Source organism: Caretta caretta, chromosome 1, assembly GCF_965140235.1.
Source record: "Caretta caretta isolate rCarCar2 chromosome 1, rCarCar1.hap1, whole genome shotgun sequence".
NCBI classification, from domain to species: domain Eukaryota; kingdom Metazoa; phylum Chordata; order Testudines; family Cheloniidae; genus Caretta; species Caretta caretta.
In genome coordinates this window covers 213,331,090-213,353,286 of record NC_134206.1, presented here as the reverse complement: position 1 = coordinate 213,353,286, position 22,197 = coordinate 213,331,090, and the positions used below count along the sequence as shown (strand labels likewise).

Below are 22,197 nucleotides of genomic sequence, written 5' to 3'. Positions count from 1 at the left end.
GGCCAGTACTTATAACTTACTGGACTGTATACCTGGCCACTGTCCATAATCCTGGCCAGTGCATGTAATGTACTGGTCTGTAACACCTTGGTGAACTGACTGCGTTCCCTGTACCAGTATCCTGCCCCCTCCCTCTGCTATGCCCTCCTCCAGAGAAGAAATCATGTTGCCTCTCCCAGGAGATGGAGAGCTTCAGGACAAGTGTACACAGAAACCTGTGCCTTACCTCATACACGCCACAGAAGATTGACATGAACTTGCTGAGCACAGCAGCACAGATGCTGGCAATGTGCACGAAGGGACCCTGTCAGAGAAGAGAAGGGAAAAGATGATGAGGAAAGAGGGTCAGTGCATTGTGCAACTGACATGGATTTAATAAACACAGAAGTTGGCGCACGCTTTCCTCTCTCTCGCTCTCTCTCTCTCTCTCTCTCTCTCTGATCATCTCTGTCTCTCTCCTCCCACCTCTCCCCTCTTTCTCTCAGGTAGGAAATCACTGATTTGAAGGTATCTCAGCATCTTCCTGATAGGTTTGGTCACAGAGACCCCCCCTTGGGACTGTCACCTGATGTGCTGAGATTACCTCTGAGCCCATTTTCCCTGCCAGCTTGGGACTCCAAAACCCTGCCTTGTTGAGCCAGACACACTAGCCTGCTGCAACACAGACCCAAGTCTGGTCCCAAAGCTGCAGACTTTAACCAAAAACTGCTCAGCAGGTCATCTATCTCCAGCACCCAGACACCCAGTTCCCAATGGAATCCAAACCCCAAATACATCCATTTTAATCTGTATAAAGCTTATACAAGGTAAACTCATAAATTGTCCACCCTCTATAACACTGATAGAGAGGTATGCACAGCTGTTTGCTCCCCCAGGTATTAATCATTTACTCTGGGTTAATTAATAAACAAAAGTGATTGTATTCACTATAAAAAGTAGGATTTAAGTGGATTCAAATAATAACAGACAGAACAAAATAAGTTACCAAATAAAATAAAGCAAAAACACGCAAGTCTAAGCCTAATACATTAAGAAACTGCTTACAGATAATATCTCACCCTCAGAGATGTTCCAATAAGCTTCTTTCACAGACTAGACTCCTTCCTAGTCTGGGCCCAATCCTTTCCCCGGTACAGTCCTTGTTAGTTCCAGCTCAGGTGGTAACTAGGGGTTTTCTCATGACTGCAGCCTCCTTTGTTCTCTTCCACCCCCTTTTATAGCTTTGGCACAAGGCGGGAATCTTTTGTCTCTCTGGGTCCCCACCCCTCCTTCTAAATGGAAAAGCACCAGGTTTAAGATGGAGTCCACCATTCTTCCTGGGCTGGCTTACAGGAACACAGGAAGGCTTGCAAGTAAACAGAGCCATTTACAACCAATTGTTCTAGTCAATGGGAGCCATCAAGATTCTAAATGATCATCAATGGCCCACACTTTGCATAATTACAATAGGACCTCAGAGTTATACTTTATATTTCTAGCTTCAGATACAAGAATGATACATGCATACAAATAGAATGAACACACTCAGTAGATTTTAAGCTTTGTAATGATACCTTACAAGAAACTTTTTGCATAAAGCATATTCCAGTTACATCATATTTACACTCTTAAGCATATTTCCATAAATCATTATGGAGTGCAATGTCACACTTCCTTTAACCCCTTCTCTAGCAAACCTTTTACAGAGTCAGGAAAATGACCAATGGGAGGTCAATGCTGTAGGGAAATTCAGAAACAAAAGCAGAGTGCGGGGTGGGGGGAGAAATGGCCCCTTGTCCATAAAGATAAGATATTTATAGCCCCTTCCTCCCCAGGGCTTCACAGTGCCCAAAGAGACACCTATACCTGCCTCCCCCTCCCTGGCCATTACTCCACACAGACACAACAGCAACACTCACCTCTTTCCCTATAGGCATGCCACTCCCCAGCCCAGCTGTCAGGCCTACGACTTTGGCCACAAAAGCTTTGAGCGTGAGGTATTCCTTGAGGACCACTCCCCGCATGATTGTTTTCAGCTCAGGAATCCCAGACCCTGAAAAAAACCAGACCAGAGAATGAATAAATAAGCCATAGAAACAAGGAACATGCCATACAGAAAAAGAGACAGACAAAGGCAGATCTTCCCTTGCCCCCTGCTCTCACCAACAGCCTGTGGGGAGACAAGGTGGCAGAAGACAGCAGCAAAGAGGATGAGGATGAGAGGGTAGGTGACCCAGGCCAGGTACTGCATAGGGACACTCGGGTGCAGCTCCTTGTACATCCACTTGTAAGCTGTGGGCAGACAGAGCAGGAGTCAGCGAGAGCAGTACCTCCCCAAAGGGGCTGATGAGCATCAAACAAACCCAGCTCAAAATCAGGATAGCCCAACCGAGAACAATCCAACCACGTTCAGGACTGAACCCCTCAGCAGAAAGGGGTCCTGCCAGCAGACAGCAGGTGTCACAGGGAGCAGTGTGTATTAGGGGGATGTGAAACACAAGGCTGAATGAACCTGAAGACTGAATTCACCCCAGTATAAAGAGGACGTGGGGACTGGATTAGAGGAGCTGTGTGTACGTATGTATCTTGAGGGGAGAAATATAATATTAAATTAACACAACTTCATGGTCAAGCCATACCATTCTACCTTGGTCTGTAACTGTTAAATATCCTAAGCTAAGCAGAGGATGTCTGGCCTATATTTTGAGGAGCAACTTCCAAATAAAATGAATGTTCTGCAAGATCTAGTGTGACTCTTTAGAAGAGGATACTCTCCCCTCTAGGTCAGTACTGATCCCAGTGCCCCAGTGTGGTGCAAGAAAAGCTGTACTCAGGGAGTGGTGTGGGTAACAAACTAGGGGATATTCTGCCCTGGGAGTTAGTACTGACCCCAATGGCACTATGGGGCAATGTGCTGCAGGGAGCTGGTGCTGAAGGATGAGGAACATGAGACATTAGGCATAGAAGTGAATTGTTCATGTGATTTATGAGGCAGTTTCATAGCACCTGAATGGGACCCACCCTGCAGGCTCTTGGCGCTGGCATAATCCATTCCCCAGCTCACCAGTGCCATGACCAGACCCAACAGAACCAGGAATATCCAGTCTTCTCCAAGCTTCTTGGTAACATATTTCTGAATGTGTCTAGAACAGTCTGTGGATGAGAAAAAGTCTTGAGACAAGAGGGTAAGCCAGGGAGGGTCAAGAAATATTGAGGAAGCCCCTTGTCTGTCTCTTCTTTCCCTTATTGAGGATGGCAAGATAGCAGTGTGACATTCTATACCTTGGGGGAGCACCCTGTAACCTCCATATTCCTCATTTATATATAATTGTGATCTTGCATATAAAGCAAGCCATGTGAGGTATCAGGGGAAAGGTTATAATCTGCTGAAAGTCATTTTTCTATCCAAATATGTATATCATTAATGCCTATGAAGTTGTGAGATTGTGTATGGTTGTCACTAAACCATGCTGTAAATTGGGGGATCAGCCAGATATTAGCTCCCCAGAGGCAACAGCAAGGAAAATAACCAATGTCCGGGTGGGATGTCAAACAACCCATCAACAACCATTGTCCAGCAAGGGAGTTACAATTCAATGACTCACCTGAATGAATCATGAGGCCACACCAGGGGAATTGCTCAACCTTGCCTGGAGACTCAGCAATGCCCCCAGACATGCCTGGACTTGTGCTCCCCAAGTACATGGGACTGAGGGTATAAAACAGAACACAGTGGCCACAAGCTGGGCCTTTCCCCTGCCCCCACCTACACTGCAAGCAACAAGGACACTCTGAAGACTCTAACTGAGGGGACTGGCCCAGATTTCAAGGGTGAAATCTGTATACTAGGGACTGCAATATCCAGTGGGGTGAGAAAAACTGCTTAATCTATATGTTGCTGAGTCTAATAGGGTTGAAAGTTTAGACAGCGTGCTTATATTTTATTTCTTTTAGTAACTAACTCTGACTATTTGCCTATCACTTAAAACACTTAAAATTTATCTTTTGTAGTAAATAAATTTGTTTAACTGTTTACCTTTACCAGCAAGTTTGTATGAAGTGTGTGGTAAATCTGCTTAGGTTTTGCAAAGGCTGGTGTATGTCCACTTTCCATTGATGAAGTGGTGAACCAATTAATAAATCGGCATTGCTCATCTTAAGCAGTGCAAGACAGTATATTCCTGGGGTACAGTGCTGGGAGCTGGGGGGATTTGACTCTGGTGCCTTTCTCTGTGTGATTCATGAGTGGCTCTGGGAGCACTCATGCAATAAAGCTGGGTGTGGGGCTCCACATGCTGTTGTGTTGAGTGATCACAGTGCCTGGAGGGGCTTGCTGTTGGTTGCTAGCAAGGCATTGTGAGAGATAGCCCAGGCTGGAGAGAGTTCAGGGCACACAGCAGTCCCACACTCTCAGGCTGCACCCTGGAGATCCCATCACAAGCAGCTCCTGTGGAAACATCATGTCTGAGTGCTGGAGGACTCGGCACATATCCCTGTGCTATACAGTACTGCAAAGTCTTCTGCAGTATGGGCAGGATGGGGTGTTTAACCTCTTGTGCACCGGAAGGAGAGATCTCCTCAAATGATCCCGCAAGTGTGAAAAGGCCTCTTTCTACAGATCTCCCCCTACAGGAGATCTGTAACCTACTGTGTGATGGAAGGAGAGACTGCTCTGAGAAAAACTATCCCTTGCTGTCACACATATTCCTGGGGGGCAGATGGGAAAGGAAATTTAGCCTCTGCTAGCTTCTCCTCTTCCACCCAGTGGGACTTCTTCCTCCTTCTCCTGGAACAGTGTGCACTTGTCCCCCTTTTGCCCCACTTGAATTCCATCCCTCTGCACCTCCAGCTTGAACTGTCCATCTTTTGGTAATAAAGTGAGCCTGTCTGTCCAGTGCGGCTGAGTGGTCCTACCTTGGCATTTGGAGTACCGCTCCTCTTTGACTTCTGTCTGGCTGTCCTGTTTCTGGGGGCTCTGGCTGTTCCCTTGGGTTTCTTTCTCACCCAGTAGTTTTGCCGCTTCCTTCTGTGCAAAGTCAGAGAGCTGGTCTGTGTACTGCCTATAGAGCTAGAGGAGCCAGAAGAGGGAAAGATGAGAGGAAAAAGCAAGGTTAATGTCCCAATTCACAGACAGAGAGACAGCTCCACAGATGGACAGAGAGTACCACAGACAGTCAGATGCACAAACCCAAGCAAACCCAAACAGAGAAGACAGAAACTCAGGAAGACCCAGACAGACAGAGTTTGTCTCATTGTTCTTCTCCTCTGCTGGTCCTTACCTATTGGGAGGAAACAACTTCACACCCAGAGTAGCCCATCCACTATTCCCTGCCTACAATCGCTCCCCATCATCTCCAGCCACTTAAGACTGGGTGTGACCTCTGTGAGCAGCTCCTCTCCACAGCAAGCGTGGTCTGGGATTGGGGGTGGCATGAATATTACATACTCCATGTGACTGATCTTCCCTCAAACATGTCTCCTGTCACCATATTGCTGGGGCCAGGCCATCATCCACAGCCTACTCCAGGGCTACAGACTCCCAACAACTTCCATTCCTAGTAAGGACCAACAGGCTCATTTAGGGCAGAATGGGGCTTTTGCTGACCGTCCCATCCTCCCTCCACATTGTGCCAGAATTGGGTGATCGTTAATCCACCAGTGATAGAGCTCAGCTTGAATCTCTCAGTGGTGACAAATCATCTTTCTCCATTGCCTGGACTAAACTATAGTATTAAAGCTGCATTTTCCCTATAATGGTTTGAAATACGGCCTTGCTTTCATAGAATCATAGAATATCAGGGTTGGAAGGGACCTCAGGAGGTCATCTAGTCCAACCCCCTGCTCAAAGCAGGACCAATCCCCAACTAAATCATCCCAGCCAGGGCTTTGTCAAGCCTGACCTTAAAAACTTCTAAGGAAGGAGATTCCACCATCTCCCTAGGTAACGCATTCCAGTGTTTCACCACCCTCCTAGTGAAAAAGTTTTTCCTAATATCCAACCTAAACCTCCCCCACTGCAACTTGAGACCATTACTCCTCGTTCTGTCATCTGCTACCACTGAGAACAGTAAAGATCCATTCTCTTTGGAACCCCCCTTTCAGGTAGCTGAAAGCAGCTATCAAATCACCCCTCATTCTTCTTTTCCACAGACTAAACAATCCCAGTTCCCTCAGCCTCTCCTCATAACTCATGTGTTCCAGTCCCCTAATAATTTTTGTTGCCCTCTGCTGGACGCTTTCCAATTTTTTCGCATCCTTCTTGTAGTGTGGGGCCCAAAACTGGACACAGTACTCCAGATGAGGCCTCACCAATGTCGCATAGAGGGGAACGATCACGTCCCTCCATCTGCTGGCAATGCCCCTACATATACAGCCAAAATGTCATTGGCCTTCTTGGCAACAAGGGCACACTGTTGTCTCATATCCAGCTTCTTGTCCACTGTAACCCCTAGGTCCTTTTCTGCAGAACTAATGCCTAGCCATTTGGTCCCTAGTCTGTAGCGGTGCATGGGATTCTTCCGTCGTAAGTGCAGGCCTCTGCACTTGTCCTTGTTGAACCTCATCAGATTTCATTTGGCCCAATCCTCTAATTTGTCTAGGTCCCTCTGTATCCTATCCCTACCCTCCAGCTTATCTACCTCTCCTCCCAGTTTAGTGTCATCTGCAAACTTGCTGAGGGTGTAATCCATCCCATCCTTCAGATCATTAATGAAGATATTGAACAAAACCGGCCCCAGGACCGACCCTTGGGACACTCCGCTTGATACCAGCTGCCACCTAGACATGGAGCCATTGATCACTACCCGTTGAGCCCGACAATATAGCCAGCTTTCTATCCACCTTATAGTCCATTCATCCAGCCCATACTTCTTTAACTTGATGGCAAGAATATTGTGGGAGACCATGTCAAAAGCTTTACTAAAGTCAAGGAATAACACGTCCACTGCTTTCCCCTCATCCACAGAGCCAGTTATCTCATCATAGAAGGCAATTAGATTAGTCAGGCATGACTTGCCCTTGGTGAATCCATGCTGACTGTTCCTGATCACTTTCCTCTCCTCTAAGTGCTTCAGAATTGATTCCTTGAGGACCTGCTCCATGATTTTTCCAGGGACTGAGGTGAGGCTGACTGGCCTGTAGTTCCCCAGATCCTCCTTCTTCCCTTTTTTAAAGATGGGCACTAAATTAGCCTTTTTCCAGTCGTCCGGGACCTCCCCGATCACCATGAGTTTTCAAAGATAATGGCCAATGGCTCTGCAATCACATCCGCCAACTCCTCTAGCACTCTCAGATGCAGCGCATCCGGCCCCATGGACTTGTGCTCGTCCAGCTTTTCTAAATAGTCCCAAACCACTTCTTTCTCAACAGAGGGTTGGTCACCTCCTCCCCATGCTGTGCTGCCCAGTGCAGTAGTCTGGGAGCTGACCTTGTTCGTGAAGACAGAGGCAAAAAAAGCATTGAGTACATTAGCTTTTTCCACATCCTCTGTCACTAGGTTGCCTCCCCCATTCAGTAGGGGGTCCACACTTTCCCTGACCTTCTTCTTGTTGCTAACATACCTGTAGACACCCTTCTTGTTCCTCTTAACATCCCTTGCTAGCTGCAACTCCAAGTGTGATTTGGCCTTCCTGATTTCACTCCTGCATGCCTGAGCAATATTTTTGTAGTCCTCCCTGGTCATTTGTCCAATCTTCCACTTCTTGTAAGCTTCTTTTTTGTGTTTAAGATCAACAAGGATTTCGCTGTTAAGCCAAGCTGGTCGTCTGCCATATTTGCTATTCTTTCTACACATTGGGATGGTTTGTCCCTGTAACCTCAATAAGGATTCTTTAAAATACAGCCAGCTCTCCTGGACTCCTTTCCCCCTCATGTTATTCTCCCAGGGGATCCTGCCCTTCAGTTCCCTGAGGGAGTCAAAGTCTCCTTTTCTGAAGTCCAAGGTCCGTATTCTGCTGCTCTCCTTTCTTCCCTGTGTCAGGTTTCCTGAACTTGACCATCTCATAGTCACTGCCTCCCAGGTTCCCATCCACTTTTGCTCCCCCTACTAATTCTTCCCGGTTTGTGAGCAGCAGGTCAAGAAGAGTTCTGCCCCTCGTTGGTTCCTCCAGCACTTGCACCAGGAAATTGTCCCCTACACTTTCCAAAAACTTCCTGGATTGTCTGTGCACCGCTGTATTGCTCTCCCAGCAGATATCAGGTTGATTGAAGTCTCCCATGAGAACCAGGGCCTGTGATCTAGTAGCTTCTGTTAGTTGTCGGACGAAAGCCTCGTCCACCTCATCCCCCTGGTTCGGTGGCCTATAGCAGACTCCCACCACGATATCACCCTTGTTGCTCACGCTTCTAAACTTAATCCAGAGACTCTCAGATTTTTCTGCGGTTTCATACCGGAGCTCTGAGCAGTCATACTGTTCTCTTACATACAATGCAACTCCCCCATCTTTTCTGCCCTGCCTGTCCTTCCTGAACAGTTTATATCCATCCATGATAGTACTCCAGTCATGTGAGTTATCCCACCAAGTCTCTGTTATTCCAATCACATCATAATTCCTTGACTCTGCCAGGACTTCCAGTTCTCCCTGCTTGTTTCCCAGGCATCTTGCATTTGTGTATAGGCACTTGAGATAACTGGCTGATCGTCCCTCTTTCTCAGTATGAGGCAGGAGCCCTTCCCTCTCACCATCTCCTGCTCGTGCTTCCTCCCAGTATCCCACTTCCCCACTTACCTCAGGACTTTAAAAAGCATGTCCACATAAATGCCATGATAGGGCTACGTGATTATCATTTCTTAGCTCAAACGTATGCAGTTTACTAGTAAAAAAACATTTTCACCTGCTGCCACTTTGCACATTCAGCCTGGTATTTGAGAGTCAAGCTGGGCTCCTTCCCTCTTCATAAACCATAATAAAGGTTCTGCTACACAAATTATGTCCTCACTGACACCTGTGCAACCACATTGTCTTCAAAGTGTAGTCTTATCTGTGCCTGTAAACTGCCCCCCACCACCTCCCGAAAGGCACAGGTGTCACAGAGAGCCTAATTATGTTGATGTTGTGCAGGATGGAAAGATCCCAGCTTGACCCTCACATCTCAAAGGGATGTTGTGGTGCTGCTTTTAAAAAGAAAACTTTTTTACTTGTAAATGGAGTACAGTTGATCTGGAATCATTGAGATGGTAAATACTAAGGCTGTGTTTACACTTTGAGCTGGAAGGTGTAATTAGCGGCTTAAGTAGACATACCTGCATTAGCTCAGACTGAGCTAGGGTGCTAAAAATAGAAGCACAGATGCAGTGGTGGGAGGGGCTAGCTGCCCACAGTATGTGCCTTGCATCTTGGATGGGATCATACTTGTGGCGGCTTGCCATTTGCACCACCATGGCTACTTCTATTCTCAGTGCACTAGCTAGATCAGAGCTATTGCAGGAATGTCTACGCAAGCTGGGAATGACTAGGGTGACCAGATGTCCCGTTTTTAAAGGGATAGTCCCGTATTTAAGCCCCCCTGCAGGTGTCCTGACTTTTTCTTTAAAATGGGTAAATTTTCCCATATTTTCTGTCTCCCCCCACCCCGCATCAGTACTGGCGGGTTGAATTGGCGGGCTGACTAGTGTGACCCTGCTTCCCCTATTAGAAAAGATGGGCCAAATTCAGATCTCATGCAAAGCAGTTGGTTTCACTGGAGGAGCACACACTTACACCAGGACTGAATTTAGCCCTCTATATTTTAATCTAAATGCATGGTCTGCACCCATCCCCCTTTCAGGTGCTATTACTTCTGCAAACCCCATAAACTAAACTGGACTATGCCTGGTAATAGTTGGAGGAGAGACCTTCTGAAAAGGCCAGGTGTTGCACAGAGTGGTGTGGGTAACTCAAATAAGCCAGCAAATATATAGAGATGTACAGTATGGTATAATCAAATGTGAAATTTCTTCTGGTTACAGACACTCCCTGGAATTGGTGCAGATGTAAGGGGACTGTTGTAATGATGCTGCCCGTGGGAGCCAGCTGAGGTCACTCAATTAGGGTGAACTGCAAACAGAACGGGGCAGACAAACCCCAAAACCTGGCGGATATTCCAATATTTAGATATACCAAGCCAACACAAAACAGCTTCTATAGTACAGTAACTCCTCACTTAAAGTCCTCTCTCCTTAACGTTGTTTCAAAGTTACGTCGCTGCTCAATTAGGGAACATGCTCATTTAAAGTTGTGCAATGCTCCCTTATAACATCGTTTGGCTGCCTGCTCTGTCCATTGCTTGTAAGATTTTGTGGAAGAGCAGCAACTTTACAAGGGAGCATTGCACAAGTTCCCCTTCTCCACCTCCTCCCCCTCCCTCCCAGCGCTTCCCCCACTTTCTGGGAGGGAGGGGGAAGAGAGCCCCCTCCTTTCCCACCGTCCCAGAAAGTCCTAAGCGCAAAGCAGTGGGAGGGAGGGGAAGGAGCAGGGAAGCGCCACGTCTCCACTCCTCCCCCTCCCCCCCAGAAAGTCCTAATCGCCGACAAACAGCTGTTTGGCAGCGCTTAGGACTTTCGGGGAGGGGGGAAAGGAGCGGGGATGCAGTGTGCTCCAGAGAAGAGGTGGAGTGGGAGTGGGAAGAGGAGGGCCTGGAGCGGAGCGGGGACAGGAAGAGGTGGGTCTGGAGCATCCCCTGGCAAAGTCGACGCATATTCTTCTCTGGGTAAGCTGCCACTGCTGCTGCGAAGGTGCTTCCTAGCGTCCTTGCCTGCAGTGGGCTGTGCCTGTGTGGGGTAAGCCAGGGGCACTTCCCAACCACAGTACAGTACTGTACAGTATATAATGCCTTTTGTCTTCCCAAAAAATTTTTCCTTGAAACCTAACCCCCCGCATTTACATTAAATCTTATGGGAAAATTGGATTCATTTAACATCATTTCACTTAAAGTTGCATTTTTCAGGAACATAACTACAACGTTAAGTGAGGAGTTACTGTACCTCACTGGTTACTCAGAAGTTCAAACAATGCAGTTCCCTTAAAGTACCAAGCCTCAGGCCTCTATCCAGCCACACGTCAACCATATAATGATGACTTGGAGAGGAAGGGATAGCTCAGTGGTTTGAACATTGGCCTGCTAAACCCAGGGTTGTGAGTTCAATCCTTGAGGGGGCCATTTAGGGATCTGGGGCAAAAATTGGGGATTGGTCCTGCTTTTCAGCAGGGGGTTGGACTAGATGACCTCCTAAGGTCCCTTCCAACCCTGATATTCTATGAATTCTGAAAATCTTACTTCATCATATAAAAGAACAGGTTTTCCCAATCCCAAAGGATCAGGCCCCAGACCCAGGTACAATTATAACTTAGATCTTACCCAAAATACACACTATAGTCAATTTTTGTTAACTAAACTAAAATTTATTAAAAAAAGAAGAGAGAGTGTTGGTTAAAAGATCAATCTCCATACAGACTTGAATTCAATTCTTGAGGTTCAGATACATAGCAGAGATGAGCTTGTAGTTGCCAAAAATCCTTTTAGAAATGGTCCATAGGTTATAGTCCAATGTCCATATTCAGTGTGACTCCAGTCAGTGACTGGGGATCTCAATCCTTATGGCTTAAGGTTTCCCCCTCTTGAAACCCAAAGTAGATCTGAGATGAAGAAGGATCATGTCCCAAGGTTTTTATAAATTTCCAACAGCCTTTTGGCCTGAGAAAACAATAGGCTTAACTTTCCTTCTCCTAAACATCATGGCAATTAGCACAGGGTAATTTATCCATTAAACAGTTCAGATACAGGTTACCACAACCTTCAAAGAGACATATAGACAACAATACTATTTTACTCAAGTGTCTTCATAAATGTTAATATTCCTTTTTTGATCTTTGAATCAAAGCTATAGCAATAGACAAGACTTGTTTGCTTACATCACAAGACCTGAGCACATATCTACCCTTCTATCTCTAATAATGCAGGCTTGCATTTTAAAGCTCTATTCATTTACATATCTTCCTAACCAGTCTTTAAAGTTCAGCTATGGGTCAGGTCAGTCTGTGAGTTAATTAACTCTTTCTGGTCTTATCTCACCTTTCAATGAAATATTATACTACACTCATAACGTCACAGGGGGTGTTTTGGTTGGCTAGCTCCTAGTACCAAAAGAAAGGGGAAGGGTCGATGGGAAATCAGGACCCTGAGACTGAGGGTCCCCATGAACAATGGGGAGAGGCCAATGCTCCAGGTCAGCCTGATTGACAGGGCCGGCAGGCTAATCAGGGAGTCAGGAGGCCAGTGGGGTCCCATCTTCTGTGTGAGCTGGAATTGCCTGGGTCAGACAGAGTGGGGCTGAGCTAAGAAGAAAGCCTGGGCCCAAGCTGAGCTAGGGAGCAGAGCTATGTCAGATCCAGAGAGGTTAGAAAAACAGCCCAGGAAGCAGGTCAGTGCTGGGAGCAGAGTGACAGAAGCAGCCCACACAGCAGACTTGTCCTGGGAGCAGAGCTGCAGCAACCAGAGCCAGAGGGGCCAGAGAAGCAGCTCAGGGAGCTGGAGGCAGAGCAGCAGCAGCAGTGCTGAGGCAGAGTGGAGCTGGGGCTGGACCAATCCGGAGCCAGGTGCAGTGAGCAGCTGGGGAAAGCAAGGGGGACCCTGGGCAGCGGTCCCAGTGCAGGAAGACACCCATGCAGGCCAGACTTCGAGGGGGATCGTAACCTCGACGGGGCGGGGCGACGCTGGGAAGAAAGGTCCTGCCACCTACAGCCTGAGAGCGTATGGCCACCGCCAGAGCAAGTGTCCGACCCGCAGCATCCCTGCAGCACAGCCAGGGCCTAAGAAGGAGGCCTGGGATTTGTGAGGAACAGACTGTGAACTTCCCTTACATTCCAGAGACGCTGGTTGTGATGTCCCCGTGCCACACAGCAGGGTTATGTGTTTTCCTTTAACCTTTCCCATTTTTTCCTTATTTTTTTAATGGATTGCTGTTTAATAAATTGTATTTACTTTGAACTGTATGAAATGATCAATGGGTCAGGGAAGCATCCAATCCAGAGAGAGCACCCCGGAGTGGGGACATCCTAGCCCCTACTCTAAGTGACCACAACAAGGTTGGGGGTCAAGCCCCCCAGGAATCCTAGGCCCAGTCTTGTTGGGGATACGAGGACTCTGCCACACAGGAGAGTGGAAGGGGAGCCCTTGAGGTCAAGCAGGCCTCTGGTTAAAGGAAGTGGGAGCAAAAACTCAGATCCTTTCTCTAGCCCACTTCACCAGGGTAGTGGATAAGCCAGGAAAGTTCCCTACAATAGCAGGACCATTCCCCCGCTTACACAGATGCCCTCAGGTTTTGACATGAAATCCCATGAGTTGCAGTGGGGCTTTCACTCACTGTTGCATTGTGATGCCATGAGAACACAGCATTCTCCCCAGGGAGTGGAGGCTGCAGCAGCTGTAGGTGTGCATGGGACTCTTGAAATTATTTTACCACTTTAGTTATCCCACAAAGAACTCATAAACCCCGTGGGTGTCCTGGGAATTTGGGGATAGGTGGAAGCTCCACCCTTCGCTGTAGACATTGCAGGTGCCTAAAGCCAACTCTACCTCCTTGAATGTGCATTTTTTAAATGGCATTTTTAAAAATTTGTCTGAAGGTGGCAGGGGATAGGGGTTTGCTCAGTATTTCAGTCTTTCTTCCACCACCTGCCAGCCAGCCCTCAATCTCCTTTGAGACCCCCTTCTTTGGGTACCAGATACAACCACAAGTATCTCCAGCTCTCTTCAGCCAAAGAGAAAGTTGGGCTGAGAGATACCATTTGGGGAATCGCTAGGGAACACATACAGGGGGCTGGTGCAGCTCACAGTAGGGTGATGCCCTCAGGGCTGCCTCATGCATTAGCCATCCCTGTCACACCTCCCTGCAGCCAGCTGGGATCTTTCACGTCCAGATGGCTGCAAGAATTGCCTCCAACTTCTCTTCCTGCCAGGGTGGGTGGCTGTGGGACTGCCCTGCAGGCAGCGTGGCAGCCACTCTGCCTCCCCTCTCGCAGCTACCCGTGCTGGATTCCAATGGGGAGGGAACAACAGGCAGAATCAGCAGAGACATGTGAGGCAGACCTAGTGCTGGCCTCAGCCACTCCCTCAAACAGCCCTCTCTGAGCACATAGCTACCCCAGACCTCAGAAACAGCAGCCACTCAACCTACCACTCTCCAGCACCCAGACCACTACCCAGCACCCCCACGCCTCCACACCTCCTCCGCCAGAGATGCCTACTTCTATGTGGCTCCACACCCTGTCTCCATCACTGCTTGAAAGTATAAGGCTATGTGCAAATTAGTTAAAATATGCAAATTAGGTCATTAAATAATTTGCATGAAATGTCCCACATCGAGCTGCACCAAACTTGGCAGCCATGCCACCTCACAGAGAGAAAGAGTGAGAGCAGGAGAGATCTCTCGGCAGGGACACACTTGAGCTGAGGGAGACAGACCAGCTCAGAACAGTATGACTTCCCCACCCTTTAATGTCCTCAGAGACTAGGTACTCTTAGAAGGTCCGGGGTTACATGGAAACTCCAGGTTTCAGAGTAACAGCCGTGTTAGTCTGTATTCGCAAAAAGAAAAGGAGTACTTGTGGCACCTTAGAGACTAACCAATTTATTTGAGCATGAGCTTTCGTGAGCTACAGCTCACTTCATCGGATGCATGATGATCCGATGAAGTGAGCTGTAGCTCACGAAAGCTCATGCTCAAATAAATTGGTTAGTCTCTAAGGTGCCACAAGTACTCCTTTTCTTTATGGAAACTCCAGGGATCCTGGCTGTGCTCTCTTGTAGGGTATCAGGCTCCAGAGGGAGTAGCTGCCCTCCCTCCTTCTGGGCTCAGCAAGTAGGGTGGGGAGTGATTTGTTTGAGAAGCTGAGAATAGGCGGCTCCTCGTCACATGCCCTTCAATGACCCGACGTTGGCTTGAGGGCTCATTGAAGCTCGTGTTCCCCTGCTAGTGGCATGTCCTGAGGTCTTGGCACTTCATACCTCCCAGAATGTAGCCCTCCCCCATCCTCCAGCCCACACACACAAGAGTCCTTTAAGATTTTCTGAGTGCCAGGAGGGGGATGGGCCTTGCTTGGAACAGCAGAACCAGACACTTCAGCAGGAGAATCACAGGATATAAAAGAGAGAGACATAAAGCATCATGAGTTACCCTGAGCCCCATACATGAGGGTTTGTCCAGACTCATTTGTAAGTGCTGCAGGAGATGGGGCTGCCATCACGTCCCTTGGGGATTCTAACCAGGCCAAAATGTCCCCCATTTGCTGAAGTTCAGCTATCTCCACTTGTACCAGCCTGAACAATCCCTCTCTAGAGTCTTTGGTGTTTACGCTCTGGAGATACTTGTAAGCAGTTATCACACTCCGCTCACTCAGTCACTGCTTTTCCAAGGCGTTTTCCTGGCTGTCAGAGACTGCCCAGTTCCCCCTGCATACTGTATGGTCCCATACCACCTGCTGGGCATGCTCCTCAGCTAACTACCCTGTTGTTGGAAATGCTCCTTATCCCTCCTCCACCCTAGAAATGCACCTTGCCTGCTGCAAGGCTACTGTAGGCCATCCAGGGATAAGGAGGGAACTAGTGGGCAAGGAGTAGAAGCTGGAGGGGTTAGTATGTATCTTGAGTACTTGGAGGGTGTTAGATCATTTCTGTAGTGGGGATGTTGTGTAACTGGAGAACTCAGCATTATAGGAAGGGAGTTGGGAACTGAGTGAAGGAAACCTACAGTGGTGGGGCCAGGTTGGGCACTTTTGGGAGGCAGAGGCAGTCTGTACACTGAGATGGAGCCAAGTCTCTGTCAAGGGGAAAAAGGGACAAAGAGTTAGAACAAGGGATTTCATACTTAATGCCAGTCTTTTAGGATAAATCCATCTCCCCCGCCATTAACACGAGCAGGAGTTACCCACACTGAGTTACATAAGAAGATCTCTTCCTCCTTTTTGTTCTTCCAGACCCCAGCTGGTGGTCACAAGGACAGCTGCCCATACCAGGAAACCTAAACGTGCTAGGCAGAGGAGCTCAGAACTCACTGCAGGTAGGTCTGGGAAAGAGAGGGTCAGTTTCATTTAGTTACTAACTGCTTCCCTGGTCAGACATTTCCATCCAAGGATCTCAAAGCACAGAAGACATTAAGCCTCACAGCCTCCTGAGGCGAGGCAGGTCAATATTATTATGCCCATGTTACGAAGGGAGAAACTGAGGCATCAGGTAGGAAAGGGACTTGCTCACATGGCAAATAAGTGTCAGCATCACAAATACAACCCAGGAGTTCTGACTCCCAGTTATCTGCCCTGGCCGCCAGACCATGCGCCATCTCTCATTCGTTATGTGGATTTCACCCGGCCACTGCATTTGAGTGTATCTGGATCACCTCGCCTAATGTTTGCTCCATTATCACACATGGACCAGGGATGGACTGTCATTAGTTCAGGTCAAATGAACAGCATCCAAGCTATGAACTGGAACCTGAGCGATGTATGATGCTCAAACAAGACTGCTTTGACTCGTCTAAAGAGGCCTGAAAGCAGAAACTCCAGGGGACCACCCAGCTGAGTGCTGCTGCCAGCCAGTCAGCCTCCTGCTGCACTTGCCCGGGCAGCCTCATTTGACAGGAGGATGAAAGAATCAGGACTTGGAGGAAAATGAGTTAGTCCCAGGGGGCAGGGAAAGGACTTGGAAGAAAGGTCTGTCCAGTGAAGACAGGTTAAAGTCTGTATGGAGCTTGTGTGTGAGTGTTTGTTTGTTGGGGCTGAGGAAGAGTCTCACAAGAAAAAGGAATATGAACTAGAAGAGGCCAGGTGAAAAAACCTATCTGGAGTAGCTAGAAAAATTTGTTGATTCAGGCTGGTTAGACTGGATCCACTGGAAGGGTTGCAATAGCCCAAGTGAAAGGCCATTCATACAGCAGGTCCTGCCCAACTGGAAGCAGGGGATACCAAAAATCACATTAACTGTCCAGTTCTGATGGCAGACCAAATATCCAGGCTTCTAGGTGCTTCTAGACCTCTGGAATTGTCTGAGATCATAAGGAGGAAGGGGTAGGAGGAAAGAGTAGGACAGAGCCTTGAAAATTAAAGCGTCTGGCATTCCTAGTACTTAGGAAAACTGGGATATGCCAGGAACTCCCCATTCTGTCAGGGGAGAAGAGATGTATAACTAAAAAAATAGCACAACAGGTTTCCTGCCATTGACTGGGGGTGGGGTATGTGTGTGAGAGACAGTCCTTCTCTTGATGGGACTAGTTCAGTGACTTCACTTTTTCAGCACAGGGAGCAACCTCAGTACCAGAAAAACCCAGGAAATTTGCAGAGGATCCTGAGAAGCAGCTGGAGGGATGGACCTGAAAGGAAAGATTAAAGGGGCTAAGTATGTCTAGCTCGGCTAAATGATGACTAAGAGGGAACATAATAACAGGCTCCAAATATCTGAAGGGTGTAAATACTGAGGAGGGAGAAGAAGCTAAAAGTAAATTAAATGAAATTGGGCAATGGTAAATTTCAGGATGGATATAAGAAAGTATTTCTTAGTGGTGAAATCTAGTAATCTACTAGAGCACAGAAGAGATTCCCAAAGGAAGTGAGGGAAGCCTCATGCCTTGAGTTATTCTAAGGGAGGCTGGAGAGAGCACCAGGTAAAATGTATGTATGTAGTGATGATCTCACAAGACTTACCGATTTGCTATTCTTGTCCTGGGCAACTGCATGCAGTTGCCAGTATAACTCAGTCCAAAACACGAACTGCTTCCCATTCACCTTAGCCTTAACAGCAGCCTCCTCATCCCCTGCTGTCCCAGTGCTGGGCTGCCCACACAGCCCTGCCAATGCCCCTCAGTCCTGCCCTGCAACCCCCATGCTATTCCAGTGCTGAGCTCCCCACACAGCCCTGTCAATGCCCCTCAGTCCTGCCCGGCAGCCCCCTGCTATTGCAGTTCTACTTCAACTAGCAGTGTGATGTGGCCACAGTTCCTCTTGGGCTTGATGTTTGAGACCTCACTATATTCATTTCATGTGTAATTTTAAATATCAAGATAAGTCTCTAGACCTAACGGGACATAAAGTCATTGCCTCATCCACCATATCTCCCACAGCAATCTCCTGGTAATCATTGTACCTCCAATTCCCCTTTTGCTCGCCCACCCACTGCTCAGAGAACCCCCTGCTGCGAGTGGGGGACTCAGAATGGGAGACTGTTCTAGTGTGACTCACAACCTGCTTGCTGCACTCCCTGCAGCACCTGGAACTTCTTTGGGAAAGCGTCTTATTTAAGATGTAGAGATAGAATGATCCAAAACTCCACTGTGCAGCAGCATTCATGTATAGATGATTCTTTGTGGGTATGCATCGGACAGTGCATGTGCATGAGGGTCTCTCTGTGTGTGTATGTGGCAGAGAGCAAGAGAGAGAGAGATTCTGTGAGTGGGAGGTTGGGAGGCTGTGTGCATTCACATATATGCACAAGAGGTTATGTGCATGCATGTGTGTCTGTGCAAGTTATGTGTGTGAAGCTGTGAGTGTCCACATATGTATTTATGCTGGGGGGTTGTGCACATGCAATATATGTGCATGAGAGATGCGTGTGCAAGGCATGTTTGTGCATGAATGTATCTTTTTGTGAAGCTGTATGTGCATGTGCATATGTTTGTATGTTTGAGACCTATGTACATATTGCTGTGTGTCTGAGTGTGTGCATGTGTTCAGTGAGTGTGCAAACATCTGTGTGGCTGCATGTGTATGGATGTTGAAGGAGAATGTGTGAGACCATGTACGCATATATATGTGGGGGGTATGTATGTGTATGTGCATGCACACGTGTGACTTCATGCTGTTTTTTGCATGAGGGCGTGTTTATGCATGTGCACTCAGGTAGAGGACATTGAGGCAAAAACATGTGTTTGACTACTTGAGGTATGTGTCTGCTTATAACTCCATGCAGTGTCTGGGAACCAGGGCATGTGTGTAGGGTGTTTGGTGTCATTGTTTGTGGTGTCTGTGTCCCTGTGTGCTTGTTTGTGTGTGAGGGCGGGTGGACATGGGGGTGGCTTTGTGTGTGTCTAGGTAGCTCTGCTTATGCGTGAGGTTGTGTGTGTTAGTGTACTGTGTTTGTATGGATGTGCTTTGATGATGGAGCATGCATATATTATATATTATCTGGGTGTGTGTATGTGTATGTGTTTATCCATCTGTCTCTCATTCTGTGTGTTGTTAGGCAATCTTTAGAAGAGAACAATTTATATATAACAAATTTAGACTACTTTTCTGTTTGCAGACACTTTCCAATTTTTCTATTTTGGCTCGTTCTTCCAAATTATTCAGCAAATGGTTCCTGTGAATATATTTCAGTCTAGGGGCCACTTGTAACTCTTTGCTGTGGCTGCTATTGCTGATGAAAGTTTGTTATTTTTGTCCGTGTGATTGGTCACCTAAGCCACATGATCTGGCATTTTGCTCCCCGATTGGATGGCTGACACCTTTCTATACAGGAGGATAGAAATGAAAGCATTCTCAAGATGGGAAGCTGTGCATGAATATTCACCAGATTGTCACTTTGATACCAACAAAAATCACTCATCTGAATATTTATGAAAAACAACTAGAAAGAGGCTGTGACGGGTTCGGTCACAGAGACACACACACACACCCCCCCGGGACTGTCACGTGACGTGCTGGAATTACCTCTGAGCCCGTTTTCCCTGCCGGCTTGGGACTCCAAAACCCTGCCTTGTTGAGCCAGACACACTAGCTTGCTGGAACACAGACCCAGGTCTGGTCCACACCCCAGAGCTGCAGACTTTAACCAAAAACTGCTCAGCAGGTCACCTATCTCCAGCACCCAGACACCCAGTTCCCAATGGAATCCAAACCCCAAATACATCCATTTTAATCTGTATAAAGCTTATACAAGGTAAACTCAAAAACTGTCCACTCTCTATAACACTGATAGAGAGGTATGCACAGCTGTTTGCTCCCCCAGGTATTAATCACTTACTCTGGGTTAATTAATAAACAAAAGTGATTTTATTAAGTATAAAAAGTAGGATTTAAGTGGTTTCAAATAATAACAGACAGAACAAAGTAAGTTACCAAGCAAAATAAAACAAAACACGCAATTTTAAGCCTAACATATTAAGAAACTGTTTATAGATAAATCTCACCCTCAGAGATGTTCCAATAAGATTCTTTCACAGACTACACTCCTTCCTATTCTGGGCCCAATCCTTTCCCCTGGTACAGCCCTTGTTAGTTCTAGCTCAGGTGGTAACTAGGGAATTTCTCATGACTGGCAGCCCCCTTTGTTCTGTTCCATCTCCTTTTATAGCTTTGGCCCAAGGCGGGAACCCTCTGTCTCTCTGGATCCCCACCCCTCCTTCTAAATGGAAAAGCACCAGATTTAAGACGGATTTCAGCATTATGTGATATGGTCACATGTCCTGTGAGCCCTCATTCTTCATTCTTCTAGGGCTGGCCCGCATGTACCCAGGGAGGTTTGCAAGTAAACAGGGCCATTTATAACCAATTGTCCAAGTCAATGGCAGCCATCAAACTTCCAAACCATCATTAATGGCCCACACTTTGCACAATTACAATAGGACCTCAGAGTTAGACTTCATATTTCTAGCTTCAGATACAAGAATGATACATGCACACAAATAGGATGAACACACTCAGTAGATTATAAGCTTTGTAATGATACCTTACAAAAGACCTTTTGCTTAAGCATATTCCAGTTACATCATATTTACACTCATAAGCATATTTCCATAAAACATATGGAGTGCAACGTCACAGAAGCCAGAAAAAACATCCCGACAAACTGGCAGCATTTTATTCAAACAAATGTTTGCAAATACTTTCCAGCCCTGTTCACTCTCTCACTCTGTCTTTCACTCTCTCACTCTTTCTGTCTATAATCACTGGGCTAAATTCACTGTCATTGTAAAGCCCCTTTGTTGCCAGCTAAACCTGAGCAAAGTGGCTGAAAAGCAGACATAAGGGCCTCCCCAGGGAATACCAGTGGAGGAGGCCTTTTTGTCAGGCACAGAGCTAGCATAACCAGCTCCTCATCTGCCCCCGCTGGAGCCTCTGGTGCAGGGAACATGCCAGAGGCAGGTCATGAGCATGGCAAGGGGAGGGAGGTTGGCATGGGTGCAAATCAGAGCAGCATTAGGGGTTGAATAAACCTTAATCTGCACGAGGAGTCAAACCAGCCCCCAGAAGCCCCAGGATCAGGGAGGGGGTGGTGAAAGCTGTCTCTTGTTGGTCCCTGTGCTGGGCTCAGCACTAGTGCAGGGATAAATCATGGCATCGGGTGTGTATCTTTGTCTATACATCTATATGTGTTCTCTCTCTTTTTCTCTCTCTCCAGATCTCTCTAAATATTATCACAGTGGTGTCTCAGTGCTATGCTTTTGTGGTAGACTACATTTCTCTTATCACACTATACATGTGTTATGGGGGCAGTTTTCTTCCCCCCACCCCACTTTCCCCATCTCCACTAAGTACTCTGCGTCCCCTGAAGGTGGGAGCAACCCTGGACAGCACTATTCAGTGTTCCTGAATGTAAGTGCCACCACAGAAGCCTGGTGGATGGGCCAATTCCAGCTCTGTGGGCCAAGGAACAAAGGGAGGGAGAGGTTTGGAAGGGCACTCTGATAGGGCTGCATGCTCCACGGCACCTCCAGGAGGACTCCCCAGAACCATTTCAGCCTCATCCGCCCATGTCACCCCACAGAGATCTATGCTGCCCCAACATCCCCATTGCCCAGCCCTACCTGTGGATGGCTGAGGGAGTTCTCCAGATAGTGCAGGTCATCCCCCGTACCCCTTGCCTCGCACCCTGCCTCCGACGGGATTCCGTAACTGGTGCACTTCTCAAAGTGGACATAGACGTACTGAGGAGCACCACCCCACAGGGTTGAGTCCGATCTGGGCTCTGCCATCTTATGTTCAGAACTCTCCATGATGCTACTGCCCTGCCCCACAAACACACACTCTCAGCTGTGACGATGGTGCTGGTCCAGGCCCAACCCTGAACCACCTAGCCGGCTGGCCCAGAGCATGGCCTCTGCCTGTCATGTACTCCTACTCCTTATCTCTGTCTTTCTCTCTCTCTCTCTTTCCCCCCCTCTCCCTCCTCCTTGTGTCTCTCTTACTTTCTCCTCTTCCTGCCCAAAGGCGTCTGGGGCAGTGATTGCAGGGTTTAACTATATTTATAGCAACCGTC

At 47.6% G+C, this 22,197-nt stretch overlaps 1 protein-coding gene across 1 annotated transcript in view; it reads right to left on the bottom strand.

The window, feature by feature from the left end:
* Positions 1 to 21,934, bottom strand: part of CLCN1 (chloride voltage-gated channel 1) — a 51,901-nt gene extending 29,967 nt beyond the window's left edge. Inside the window, exons 1-6 of the mRNA XM_048821554.2 lie at positions 21,746 to 21,934; positions 4,894 to 5,047; positions 2,986 to 3,132; positions 2,143 to 2,271; positions 1,899 to 2,032; positions 227 to 304 (exon numbers count right to left, since the gene is read on the bottom strand). Of these exons, the coding sequence (XP_048677511.2) occupies positions 227 to 304; positions 1,899 to 2,032; positions 2,143 to 2,271; positions 2,986 to 3,132; positions 4,894 to 5,047; positions 21,746 to 21,934 (831 nt within the window). The remainder of the gene's footprint in view (positions 1 to 226; positions 305 to 1,898; positions 2,033 to 2,142; positions 2,272 to 2,985; positions 3,133 to 4,893; positions 5,048 to 21,745) is intronic.
* Positions 21,935 to 22,197: the final 263 nt, after the last annotated feature.